The sequence below is a fragment of the Ixodes scapularis genome, unplaced genomic scaffold (genome assembly GCF_016920785.2).
Source record: "Ixodes scapularis isolate PalLabHiFi unplaced genomic scaffold, ASM1692078v2 PGA_scaffold2__306_contigs__length_199485367, whole genome shotgun sequence".
NCBI lineage: Eukaryota > Metazoa > Arthropoda > Arachnida > Ixodida > Ixodidae > Ixodes > Ixodes scapularis.
This window is the reverse complement of record NW_024609857.1, coordinates 108,851,882-108,864,430: the sequence shown is the minus strand read 5'-3', so window position 1 is coordinate 108,864,430 and position 12,549 is coordinate 108,851,882. Positions and strand designations below refer to the sequence as shown.

Here is a 12,549-nt window from a genome sequence, read left to right as displayed (position 1 = left end):
CCATCACAACCCTAAATATACAAACACAGTGCTGCTAGACTTCTTTTCTTTGGTTTTGTGAGTTTGTCGGGTGTGTAAATAAGTAAAGTCTGATGAGTAAATTTATTAATACTATACACTACAGATATTTTCTTCTTGATGTGTTCTACTTTTAAGTCACAAAATAAAATATAATATAATTTATTAACTACAAAATGCATACACGGTTGGTTTAGCCTATTTTAGACCAATGGCTTAGGTTGGCAACATACGTTCCCGCCGGTTCAAGTGGTTCAAGTATGGTTTAAGTTTGGTTTAAGCAGTCTAAGTTTAAGTTTGTATCGCGGCTCGCACAATTGTGGCTCGCACGGTTCTGACCTGACAACCGTGGCTCTGAAACATCGTGAAGACAAGTTCTAGTAGTTACGGTTCGAAGTGCCTAACGGTCAGGCTGCGTAATCCCACTGTGGCACCGACGCACCTGCGTACCCTGCGTGAAACGTAAGTAGCGGTACCTCATTTCCTTTAGTGATGCTGCTCACTTGCTTAACCGACGGGATCTCGCATATTACGTTTGTGGGTATTCCTGTCTCGGGTACCCGAAGTCGGGACGGCTCCTTTGGAGCCTTTGGATCCTTTGGAGGTCGATATCTGACCTCAACAATTCCGTCTAGGACCGGAATTCGGTGCCGGTCCTAGACGGAATTCAAGGCGGTGCGTTGTAAGTGGCAGAGCTTCGCTTTAGGGTGCCCATTATTACCTAAACCTCGCACATGCTCGTGAATGTGCGAGGCTGGTTAGGTAATAATAGACAAGAGTAATTATTTGAGGGCTCTACAGTGATTATTATTTTGAAGAGCGAAGCGCTGCCACTATGACCCGGACGAAATCCGGACAAAATTTTCTAGCGCAACCAATGACTATGATAAGTGGGCAACCATGTTCGCCGATTGCGCGCGATTTCGGTTACGCCAGACTGCGCGACTCGCGATGCATGATATCCCTTTGTGATTGAACGGTGCTAAGAGGAAACGATCTCCTGGTTCGTAAAATGAAGCGACAGAGGCGAGCATTTGATGACGTGTGCGACCGACAGAAGAAAAGAATTATTGCCGAAAACGTGCGCGACCATCTTGCGGACATTTTTTCTAAGTCTGCTCCGGACGAGAGCGATGGAAATTCTGCGGTTGACGGATCAGACGACAGCAGTGACGGAGCCAGGGAGGGTCTGAGCGCACCGCAAGTCGACGATCCCAGAGATCCTTGCGCGAGCACATCAGCTTCCGAAGAAACTGAAACTCATTTGCCAATCTCAAGTGCAGATGAGTTTACTTTGGCAAGCGAGCTGGCCACCTGGGCACGTGAGACCAAAGCCTGCGCATCCCATCTTAGCAAGCTTTTAAAGATATTGAAGAAGTATCACCCGGAGCTGCCTAGTGACGCAAGAAGCCTAATGGGGACACCAAGATCTTGCAATGTGAAAAACATGGGAGCGTCCGGCCTCTACCACTATTTCGGAATCGAATCGTCACTAAAACGAATGATGAGCTCAGGCAGCATCACTGGAGACACCATTTCGTTGCTCATCAATGTTGATGGCCTGCCTATAGCGAAAAGTTCCAGCAAGCAGTTCTGGCCCATTCTTGCATCTGTCGTCGAAAGCTGCGATCCTGAACCTTTCGTCATAGCTCTGTTTGTTGGAGACAAGAAGCCGGAGAACTTGGATGACTACCTTACCGATTTCATTTCGGAGTTAAGCACATTGCTGGAAGAACACGTGACCGAGGGCGGAAAGGAGTGCGTAGTTCGAGTGCATGCGTTCATTTGCGATGCGCCCGCAAGGGCATTTCTGAAGTGCATCAAGGGCCATGGGGGATACTTCAGTTGTGAAAAGTGCACCCAAGAAGGCACCTTCTCTGAAAGCTGCCGGAAAGTAATTCTTCCAGAAGTCAGCAGCCCCCTACGAACAGACGAGTCGTTTCGAAAGCAGGATCAGGAAGGGCACCATCATCGACAGTCCCCATTGGTCGAGCTACAGATTGGCATGGTAAGCCAATTTCCCCTCGACTATATGCATTTAGTCTGCCTAGGCGTTATGCGGAGGCTTCTACTTCACTATTGGGTGCGGGGACGACCTCATCGATCAAAGCTCCCACCACGTGCACAGACTAGCATCTCAACAATGCTCATGAAACTCCAGAGACACACCCCTCGGGAGATGGCTCGGAAGCCCCGGAGTCTTCATGAATTAGAGAGATGGAAGGCCACTGAGCTACGAAACTTCCTCTTGTACTTCGGTCCTGCGGTTCTAAAAGACCACATGGAGAAGCGCTACTACCAGCACTTTCTCAAACTGAGCATTGCAGTGTCAATCCTGTCAAGCCCACGACTCTGCCATGAGGAGATTGATTCTGCAGAGAAGCTGCTTGAAGAGTTTGTTTCTGATGCTGGGGACCTGTACGGTGAAGGCATTTACGTGTACAACATACATTCTCTGCTGCATCTTACTGCTGATGTGCGGAGGTTCGGTCACCTTGACTCCTTCTCTGCGTTCCGGTTTGAGAACTTTCTGGGTCAACTGAAGCGAGATTTGAAGTCACCAAATCGACCATTACAACAGATTGTAAAACGCTTAGAAGAGCGCAGTCATGCTGACTTGCATCCTAGAATACCACCGAAGCAGCAGGCATTGTTGCAAAAGCCGCATAATGCCGGACCAGCACCTCCAGGATTTAAGGGAGAGCAGTATCACAAGCTAGTTCTTCAAGGCATGGTTCTGGAAGTGAACCTACCAGACTCATGTTTTCTGATGGAAGATGGAAATGTAGTCGTCGCAACAAATGTTGTGTCCCGTGATGGAGAGATCAAGATCTGTGGCCAGTTTTTCAAGAGATTAACAAACTTCTATGCCGGCATTGTTGACACAACTGGACTGTGTACTTTCAGGGCTTCTCAGGTTTCGTCTGCAAATGCTTTGTGGACTGTTGAACAGGTCAAATCAAAGTGCTGCTGGCTTCCTTGTGGGGGTGAATTTTTGGTTAAGCCACTCTTGCACACAGGATAGCTCAGATAAGCAATATCTGCCGTAAATGTGCTCTCACTTATAGTGTTGTTTTAATGAGTATATAATCATCACGAATAAAAATAAAGTGTGTGTGCTAATGTCTTTGGCATAAATTATGTCTTTATGCTAATAACTGCTAGGGGATTTTTAAGGACATTTCTTCTGATTATAAGGCATCTGTAGGTTGAAAATTGAGGGATTAGAAAAAAGCTGCTATAAATAGAACTGTTTATATGATGGAAAGACCAAAATAGAAAAGCTGTAAGGTGAATGTCTAATAAAAGGTTAGTTTTCTTTTGCTCATGATGTGTGCTCACTACTTTAGCTCTTTAAATGAATGATAATGTGATTATCCTTTGACTTGGTGATTACACGTAACTATTGTCCCAACTGATAGATATCCCAGCTAAGATGCCGCAAGTATAAAAAGACTGAACACTCTACGCCAGAGGTACACAACCTTTTCGGGACTGCGAACCCCCAAAGCTTCTGAGTGCCCTCCGGCGACCCCCGCCTTAACTATTTTTGGAGCTCTCCGAGGCTCTGTAGCCGCCAGACATTTCCCCACAACCTCCAGTCTGTGCACCTCTGCTCTACACAAGTGAAAACCACTATGTTGTTAGCAGGTGTCTTGCGAAACGCAAGAAAGACTTGGCAAACTTTTAAATATCAATTTTAAGACCAGCAGGATCAAGGTGTCAACTGGCAGGCTTTAGAAGTCTTGAGAAACAGCCAACTGGGGTGTTTTGAACACAATACACTTTGTTTGCTTCCTTTTCTAGCAAAGAAAGAAAGCCCATGAAATATAGGGTGGTTCAAGCCACCAGGCTCGATCTGAAATGGACCGTAAAAATCAATGCCTGCACGTAACAATCTAAACTTTTCGTCAGCGGTGTATTTCACAGGTCGGTTTTTTCTTGTAAAATTATAAAGCGTAGTTCTCGTTCTGTAAAAAATAAGGCCAAGAAACTTGCCAGGGTCTACGGCGGGCAGCGACGTAAACGAGAGGGGTTCATTAGCGGGATGTGTTTGGCATTCGTATCGATAGATGGCGTCGGGAGCAGCCTCCGAAGTTGCAGCCGACCAGTGAAAGAAAGCAGACGACACGCAGACGAAATCCGTTGACAGCAAAAGCGCCACCGTTATACAGACACGTTTTTTTTACTCTAAGTTTTGCTTTTATTGTCCGCATTTATTTTTTAACCGAAGGTACATTTCAAAAAGATTATGCCCATTTTAACAAACCACGGTGGTCACGAGCCGTTGCGATAAGGAGGGAGCGCCATCTATCAATACAAATGCCAAACACATCATGAGTTTTCTTTTGTTTTAGTTTTAGTAATTTTCACCTTCATAAACCACGTACACAGCATTCATATTTTATTTGGTTTCATCAATATTCGATTCATGTTTGATTTGGTTACATCACTATTTGCACACCCCTAATCTTGTTACTTCATAAAACTTGTAGGTATGCTCTTTACTGACGGTCTCAAATTGAATTTTCTAGATGTTCTCGGTCGCCCATTTTATGAAGACTGATGACGTGGCCGTGGTTCCAACACGCTGGATTAAGAACGGGACAGCTCCCTGGCCACCGTTTAAAAATACTGCAAAAGTGAACAGTGCAGTGAGGGACAGAACGGAGCCAGGCAAAGACTGGCCAAAATTTGCCTGCAGGGTCATGTCATATACAGGTAAGCTCCGCCCTGAACGTCATTAGTTTTTTTTTTTCATTCTGAAGAGAGCACTGCTCTATTGAAAGTTATTACAATCCACACTTTCGCAGAATCTACAAAAGAGAAGGGGGTTTGGTTGTGAAATAATTCTTAAAGTACATATCATATCTGACTCCCTTTTTTTAGTTACTATGGTAACGGTACTATAGACCTCCCACTGCCTATGTTAATAGGACACATTGGTAACAGCTTGATAGCTACAAAAAGGCAGCATATGCTTCATTAGCAGAAGCTACGTACAGCTTAGACAAAACTCAGCAAAATATAATGCCTCACATTCAACGCACATTTTTTATTAATTCATTATCTACATAACATCTGACTTGCAGACAGTTACGAAGTTGCCCGCAAGAGGTCCATAAAGGCGGAGGAAGAGTCCGACCTTACATCGGAAGCAGAGACATCGCAAAAAAGAATACGGCGACCTCCGACATTTTTCGATGACTACCTCACTGACAGCAGCGATGAGGAGGGAGTAACTGAAGAACCACCTCCAGAAGGTGACATTGAATTTCTCGCTGAGCCCCCACCGCCACCACCTCTTCAAAGAAAAAGTGGAGCACATTGTGGAGGAGCAGGCCAAACTGATGGTGGCAAGTCCTTTTTTCTTACACGTGTTTTGAAGGAAATGGTTTACATGAACAAATACTAGTGATAAAGTGAAATGCACAAGGTAATCAAAACAAAACTACAGATCATGTATTTCACACTTCGAATGTTTGTAATCTAGAGTTGAGAAAAGGCCTTCCTAGACCCACGTGCAGGCTGTTATGTACACAGTGCGACACTTTTAGCATGAACATGACATCGGCGCTTTTTTGTGCTTTGCTCAAGCTGTGAAACCCTTATGGGCCCTTTTCACCGCATTAGTAATTTTGGTGATATCACCTGATTTGTGTAAGTAAAGCGAGTAAACCCGACGATGTTGTGTTTGTGCTAACAGCGTCGCATAGTGTACAGTATGGGCATGGTATAGATCAGGGGTGGGCAAACCGCGGCTCGCGAGCCGCATGCGGCTCTTTGCTGGTCCAAGTGCGGCTCGCGGATCCCTCGTAAGAGGACTCCCCCCCCCCCTTCGCCCCTTTCCGCGTTTCCCCAAGAAAAAAAAGAAGAAAGGATTCCAGAATAAAGCACACTGCAGCTTGCAGTTTGACAGCCTTGTACTCCCATCCAAGGAAATACGCAACTGTGACATAGCAGTTCAACTGCTCATCCTTGTTATTACTTATGCATTGCTTGTGGTTTTTCAGATGACTTGGTGTTGCCCAAAGGAAGACCAAAAAGTGCATCTTCTTTGAACTGCTCTGCTGAACCTTCACGCAATGGCAAGTATATTTCGTGACTGACAGAAGAGTTAGGATGTATGTGCACTTTTGACACATGAACCTGTAAAAAGTAACTTCACTTAGTTACAAGTTTCTGGAAAATGTACCTAAAATACAGCAGGGGTGGAATAGCTGTACCATTTGCGCCAGACGCATATGTCTGCGCCATCCTGAAACATGTTGTGGAAACTGCGCCACAGCCAATACCTCGTGCCATTATGCACCAAAAGAATTGTATTTTGTCTTGGTTCCGGTTTTTATCGACCCGATTCGCAACAATGAGCGCATTTAGCTTGGTCGGCCTTGCACTCCTTTGCTCTGTTTATTCTCCCTGTGTATCTCGAGTCAGAAGCGCACGAAAAAAATTGGGGGTCAGACTCCAAGCGCTACACCACCTGCTTCTGGATTGTTATCCTTCAACCATAAGCGGTTAAAGGGCAACTCCGCTCAATTCCGAAGATTTCGGGATAATGAGTGATTTCGAATTAAAAAGCCCTAGTAAAACACACTACGTTGTTTGCTTTGCGAAAAGTGGGCTATATATTTTTAAATCTAATTTTAAACACGAGCTGAAATCGAAACCGAAACTTCGGCTCTGCCCGGCAACATTGGCCTCGGGCCGCCAAGTACATGGCCATCACGTGGTACGAGATGTCACGTGATCCTCGGCCCAACGACGGGCGGGATTGGGGCGGGCGTGTGGCAGGCGCGAGTGTCGTCTGCACCGCACTCTTCGCCACGTTTTGGTGTCTACGGCATTCGACGACGTCTGCACAACTGCGGCATAAGTCTGCGCACATGGTGTCCGTGGTGTGGATGAAACTCCGAGAGACAATAATCACAATCGGTGAGACGACGATGGCGGTTGTGACGCGGAAGACGGCGGTAACGGCGGGCGGCCGGACGGCTCCCAAGAAACGCGCTGCGCGGGCGCGTTACACCAATCATGTGGACACCGCTGAGCGCCGAGAGGCAACGTTGCTGACGTCATGCGCTACGCTCGCGCGGAGAAGTGAAAACAAGCAAAAGGGGGCCATGATAATGACGTTTAGCTCAATGTTGGCTCCGCCCATGCCATAGCCTTGACTGCGCTGTTGGTTGCGCCTGATCGCCCGCTCAAGTCAGCCGATTTCGACAACTTGGCGAGTTGCGAAGTTTGCCGGACCGTTTAAGAAACATTTAGACAGAACTGCGTCGTAACATTTCACTCGTGGTCTTCCTAGGCGATACTGAAGAGGACTGCATTGTTTTTTCAAAACCAAAAATGAAGCGGAGTTGCCCTTTAAGCACGTCAGCAGAAGTGAGGTCGAGTCGTTAAGAGTCAGATTGCCTGAGGCTCTGCGGCCCGGGATCCAGACTTCAGCCAGTTGAAGACAGGAGCAAAAGATTCCTGTTAGTACTTCATCGTTAAAAGTTGGAACCGCATTCCCACAAGATAAATCGTGATTTGATAGAACTGAAATGCGGTCCAATCCGAAACCTTGCCGGCCAGCAGCTCTCATGCAAGCGGTAGATCTGCTTGGCATACTTTAACCTTGCTCCTGCTTATCGCCTCGAATATGATAACTACGCTTAATCATAGTCTGCTGCTTCGTTATTGAGTTACACAATAGGATAAATTCGAAATTTATTGCCCTGTTCCTTCGCGCAACTGCACGTTCGTTGCTTGCGCACGTCACGTGATTCGCGCATGTAATTACTAAGACATAAACTGAAGTGCAGTGAAAACTTATCTGAGCTGCTCCTAGCCTGCTCCAGAATGTAGGTTCAGCTGCTCCCGTGGCTCCTCCCAAGTACATTTCATGAGTTCCAACCCTGTACAGATACAGATACCGAAAAATGAAAGTACCTAGGTTTTTATGTCAGGTACAACAAAGGTACCTAGATACCGATTTCGAGTTACTTGTACCTAGGTGCTTTACAACCCTGGCTGAGGCATGTCCTGTTTAAAAAAAAAAAAACTTTAGCCTTGTTGCTTTGCAGCATTGATGCATGCTGCACGTTGTAAGAATGGATAATTTGTTTGTGTAATTAAGCTAAGTGCTTCGGTAACGTGAGCAACAAGAGAAAAGTTTCTGTATCTTTAATGCTCTTACAGCTTTAAGCGATTAAAGTATTAACTCCTTGTCACCTTGAAAATGAATAAAGGCTTGTTTTTTTATCATCTTTATCGGAACACTCAATATTGATAAGGTTCTAACGTATTGCTCTTTTTTTTTTTTTTTTTTTAGCTTTGGTCACAGTTCTTAGGGAACTTGAGTGTATTAAGGCACAGTTGACAAGCATGGCTACAATGTTGGCCAGAATACAGATGCATGTGAATGCTGATGACCCTACTGCCATGGCTGGTCCAGTCCATCCAGAAGACCTTCCAGTCTATCCAGTGAAGACAAGAGAGGAATTTGCCTTCCTGGAGGCTAGCTTAAAAAATGAAGCCATTTTTGCAAAGCTAGTAAGTTTCAAGTTGTTGTGCGTTACAGCCAAAGGTTATTATCCAGAACATACATGTACTGAAATAGTCATTGTTTTTCATCTTTCTTCTGTTCTTTGAGCAAGAGAAGCTTTTATGTGTGGCTTATTGTGGATAACTTTTGATTTCTAGGTGAAAGAGCTTGGCCAAATTGGAGGTAGAGATGTAGCCTCTACAACAAAAACGGTGTTTAAGAAACTTGTCGGAGATGAAGTTGCCGTCTTCTACAACAGAACCGGGCGAAACGGAAAGCAAGAAGCCGGGAAACTGAAGATCTTTAGCCTGATCTATGGTAAGAGTAATGTTTTTGTATCACTGTCTACACTATGGAGAGTAATGTGCTTGCATGCACCCGTCTTTTTTTTTTTTTTATTATTAAGTATTACTTTACAGTGATCGTTATAAAACTTCTGATAGCTGTGCATATTTTTTTCAGCTGCTGTACGTGTAACCCGCAAAACTGCAACAGACGACGAGATGGGCCGCGCCATTGGTGATTGGCTGCGCTTCGCCAACGTCCGGCTCCGTGCTCAAGGCAAGCAACAACCTAATCTTTGCAGGAAGGATACAAATACATTGAAGCTGATGATTAATCTAAAAATCTCCTGAGGCTTACAAAATGAAGAATGTAAACCATGCATGAGATCTGTAACACAGCGAAGAGTTCTATTGTACTATCGCTATACATTGAAATACAAAGAAGAGAGCTTGTGGCTTTCTACAAATGCTGCACAAACTGGCCACGAGCCAGCGAAGCTTGCACATGTGTAGTTCGACCAAGGACACTAGATTAATCTCCAACTCTTGAATGCCTTGACTGGTGCCTGGTGTGTAAGCAGTGTACTGAAAGTTATGCGCTTTGTGTTCATATTGCAATGTATTGCAATAGTACATGCTCACTTGTATCATTGCCCCTCCCAATCAAATGCACCAGCAGAAGCAGTGAGCACAACTACAAAATAACGAAGGAAGCTTTGTTTACAATAATTTCTTATTGGAAAAAAGTAAAAATTGGTTTTCTAACATACAGAATGTAGCAGCCGAATAAGAAAGTTCTGCACTCAGCTTGATTTTCTTTGTCTTGCTTTCCTAGAAAATAGGGCAGTAAAAGTATTTCTGACAGCCGTTTGTGGGACTGATTGTGTGTTGCTATTGGGTGAGGCCAGCTGAACATACAAGATGACAACACAGAGAAAATTAGACAAACACGATGCTGGACTAAACTGTTTAATGGAGTGCATTTTTATTCATTTACACAGGAGCAGGTTGGCCCCAGACGGGGCCAACTGGTTCTTTTGTAAATAAAGTATGTGGATGAAGTTAGTCCGGCATTGTGTTTGTCTCATTTTCTCTCTTCCTGTTTTTGTGCTGTAGGTTCATTTGGCCCCATCGACAAGCGCTGCACCAACAAGCTCAGCTCCGGGTCGTCACAAGGTGTATTTTGTCGCGTGTTTCAATGTTGGTTTGCTTGAGCAGGAGGACTGACAACTACTAGGTACAAGTGACTCAACAACAAATTAAAGGATTTGATAGCATGTTGGTGGGAGTTAAGAAACAAACAAAAGAGAGACACTTATGACAAGAGATGCCACGGGTGTACAGTTCAACTAGCAACATCAATAAACTACCACAAGGCATTATTTTATTTTTGCTAGTTGAGAGATGTACCTGTGTTGTCTCTTGTCATAAGTGTTTGCTACTTTGTTTGTTTTTTGCAATCAATTCACTGTTTTAAGCACTTGAACAAGATTGTCATTTTCTTTTAGTTCGTAGTTATGTGGGAAATCAGGTCAGCCTTTTTGCGGCTCTATATGAACTCTCTTTCCCACTAGGATATTTCTAGTACACCCTAATTTCTTGAGGGGTTTCCAAACCTGCAAACCATTGTCACAAAGCTAAATTTCGAATTAAGCTACACTGTTATGTTTTCCACGTATTATGATCATTTGCCACCTCAAATTTAGTTTCCGGCACTCTGTATTAATTATTTTCTTGTTTTGTTTGCAGCCAGAAAAGTCGAAAACATCCCATCGACAGAAACTGTGGTTTGACTTGGGAAGATGAAAATCAGTTTGTTTCAATTTTTTTTTTTTTCTGTCTAGTCCTGTTCTAGACTTTCTTCAGCCTATTTCATATTCTATTGTCATATTTTACTTTTTAAAGTGGCAATAAGGCTATTTAATGTCTCGACTTCTGTTCTAGTCTAGTGACAGGCTTTACTGTGGTTTGACTTGGGAAGATGAAAGTCTGTTTGTTTTAATTTTTTTTTTCTGTCTAGTCCTGTTCTAGAGTTTCTTCAGCCTATTTCATATTCTATTGTCATATTTTACTTTTTAAAGCGGCAATAGGCCTATTTAATGTCTCGACTTCTGTTCTAGTCTAGTGACAGGCTTTAGTCAGTCCTTTCCGGCTTTTCTTTAATACGATACCGTTTTAGTAATCAAGTTTTTCTAACTGCTTCTACACATGGCAATTGTATATAGTGCCAGCTGGACATAAAAGGATTAGAGAGAGATAAGAAAGACACACCGTTGGACTAGCAACTGTTTAATCAGATCATCTTTTTCTTCATCTACGTTGAGTTTCTCTTCTTTTTTATCTACACTGCATTTGATTTAATTGAGGAGTTCCTTTTCTTCTAGTCTTATACTCGAGCGTCTCCTCGTCTTCCATTTGTCCACCATGGGTGCGGCCCCTCTAAGATACTCACCTTCCTTGTGGTGTAGTGCGATGGAAGGTATACCCACACACTTGTCCGCTTTTGCGTCAATAGCAAAGGCCTCCAGGATTTCTCGAGTGAACTTGTGGCGGTTTCTTGCCAGGATGTTTAGGCTAGAAAAGTCTGGTACACACAGGCACATATGACAATGGGCAGGTAGGTGCTCTGCACGCTGTGGTGGCCTTCACCGAAGCTGCATGTTCTCTCGTCTAGTCACTGATGCACCTTCCCTTCTGTCCAATGTAACATTGACTACATGACATGGGATTTGGTGCACAACCTCCTTCTCACATTTGGTGTACTTGGCAGTTCATTTTCTCCTTGTTGGCCCTCTTGTTTACATGATGAAAAATTGCACACAAAGAGACAAGGGAAAAACACAGAAGTCAGAGAGGCGCATACTCGCAACTCTGGTATATTAAGTGAAGAAAGAAAAGATGAAGCACGATTCATGACGGGGGACATCAACACCAGGGGGTAAACAGTTCAGTCATAGTGAGGTGTTCGCAAAAAGGCAACTTCTTTTTCGCTCAAAGCAACCGACGGCTGACTAACGCAGAGATCGGTCAGACTCAAGATGGTGAACGCATCGAGCACCTCGCGCGTTTGTTTATCATTAAAGTGCCCAATGATTGAGATTTTTTTCTAAAGATGGTGTGCAGATAGAGGTCTTACAATGCACCAAAAGGTTGACCTCATACAGTTTATGATCGTGCTCTCGCAGCCAGTCATTCAAACACTTTCTAGTCTGTCCGACATAGCATCTTCCACAGGGAAGAGGAATGCTGTACACTACGCTCAATGAACGAGGAGTGAAAGGCTGCACATGTTTTTTGTGGCGCGTGTCTTTTTCGCTTTGGCGCAAACCTTAGAACAAATTTGTCACATCTTTTTAGAGGCTGATAATACTACGGGCACACCATACCTACTTACCACTTGTTTTAGATTATGCGATATCTTGTGTAGATACAATCTAAAACAAGTGGCAAGTAGGTGTGCTGTGCCCACAGTAATATCAGCCCCTAAAAAAATATGACAAATTTGTTTAAGGTCTGCGCCAAAGAGAACAAATTATAAAAAACACGTGCCACAAAAAACATGTGCAGCCTTTTTTTTCCTGTTCATCGAGCGTTGTATACAGCATTCCTCTTTCCTGTGGAAGATGCTATGTCGGACAGACTAGACAGTGTTCGAATGACTGGCTGCGAGAGCACAATCATAAACTGTATGAGGTCAACCTTTTGGTGCATTGT

At 44.1% G+C, this 12,549-nt stretch overlaps 2 protein-coding genes across 4 annotated transcripts; both read left to right on the top strand.

The window, feature by feature from the left end:
* Nucleotides 1-308: 308 nt before the first annotated feature.
* LOC115315495 lies at nucleotides 309-10,671 on the top strand. 3 transcript variants are annotated; one of them, XM_040209792.1, is made up of 9 exons: nucleotides 309-480; nucleotides 4,554-4,740; nucleotides 5,112-5,375; nucleotides 6,033-6,107; nucleotides 8,339-8,559; nucleotides 8,710-8,869; nucleotides 9,014-9,112; nucleotides 9,952-10,011; nucleotides 10,585-10,671. In XM_040209792.1, exons 2-9 carry the CDS (start codon nucleotides 4,554-4,556, stop codon nucleotides 10,626-10,628), a joined length of 1,110 nt encoding a protein of 369 aa, XP_040065726.1. In that variant the 5' UTR covers nucleotides 309-480; the 3' UTR covers nucleotides 10,629-10,671. The 3 variants fall into 3 exon arrangements, with proteins under 3 accessions (XP_040065726.1, XP_040065727.1, XP_040065728.1); XM_040209793.3 differs by having other exon boundaries at nucleotides 9,952-10,072; XM_040209794.1 differs by lacking the exon at nucleotides 9,952-10,011.
* LOC120839503 lies at nucleotides 917-3,702 on the top strand. Its single transcript, XM_040209780.3, has one exon. It carries the CDS (start codon nucleotides 1,031-1,033, stop codon nucleotides 3,041-3,043), a length of 2,013 nt encoding a protein of 670 aa, XP_040065714.2. The 5' UTR covers nucleotides 917-1,030; the 3' UTR covers nucleotides 3,044-3,702.
* Nucleotides 10,672-12,549: the final 1,878 nt, after the last annotated feature.

Bases quoted from the DNA above. Each gene is read 5' to 3' on its own strand.
- LOC115315495 (XM_040209792.1), top strand. From the start codon at position 4,554: ATGTTCTCGGTCGCCCATTTTATGAAGACTGATGACGTGGCCGTGGTT. The intron at 8,870-9,013 runs GTAAGAGTAATG...TATTTTTTTCAG, and splicing joins GATCTTTAGCCTGATCTATG to CTGCTGTACGTGTAACCCGC. The intron at 9,113-9,951 runs GCAAGCAACAAC...TTTGTGCTGTAG, and splicing joins CGTCCGGCTCCGTGCTCAAG to GTTCATTTGGCCCCATCGAC.
- LOC120839503 (XM_040209780.3), top strand. From the start codon at position 1,031: ATGAAGCGACAGAGGCGAGCATTTGATGACGTGTGCGACCGACAGAAG.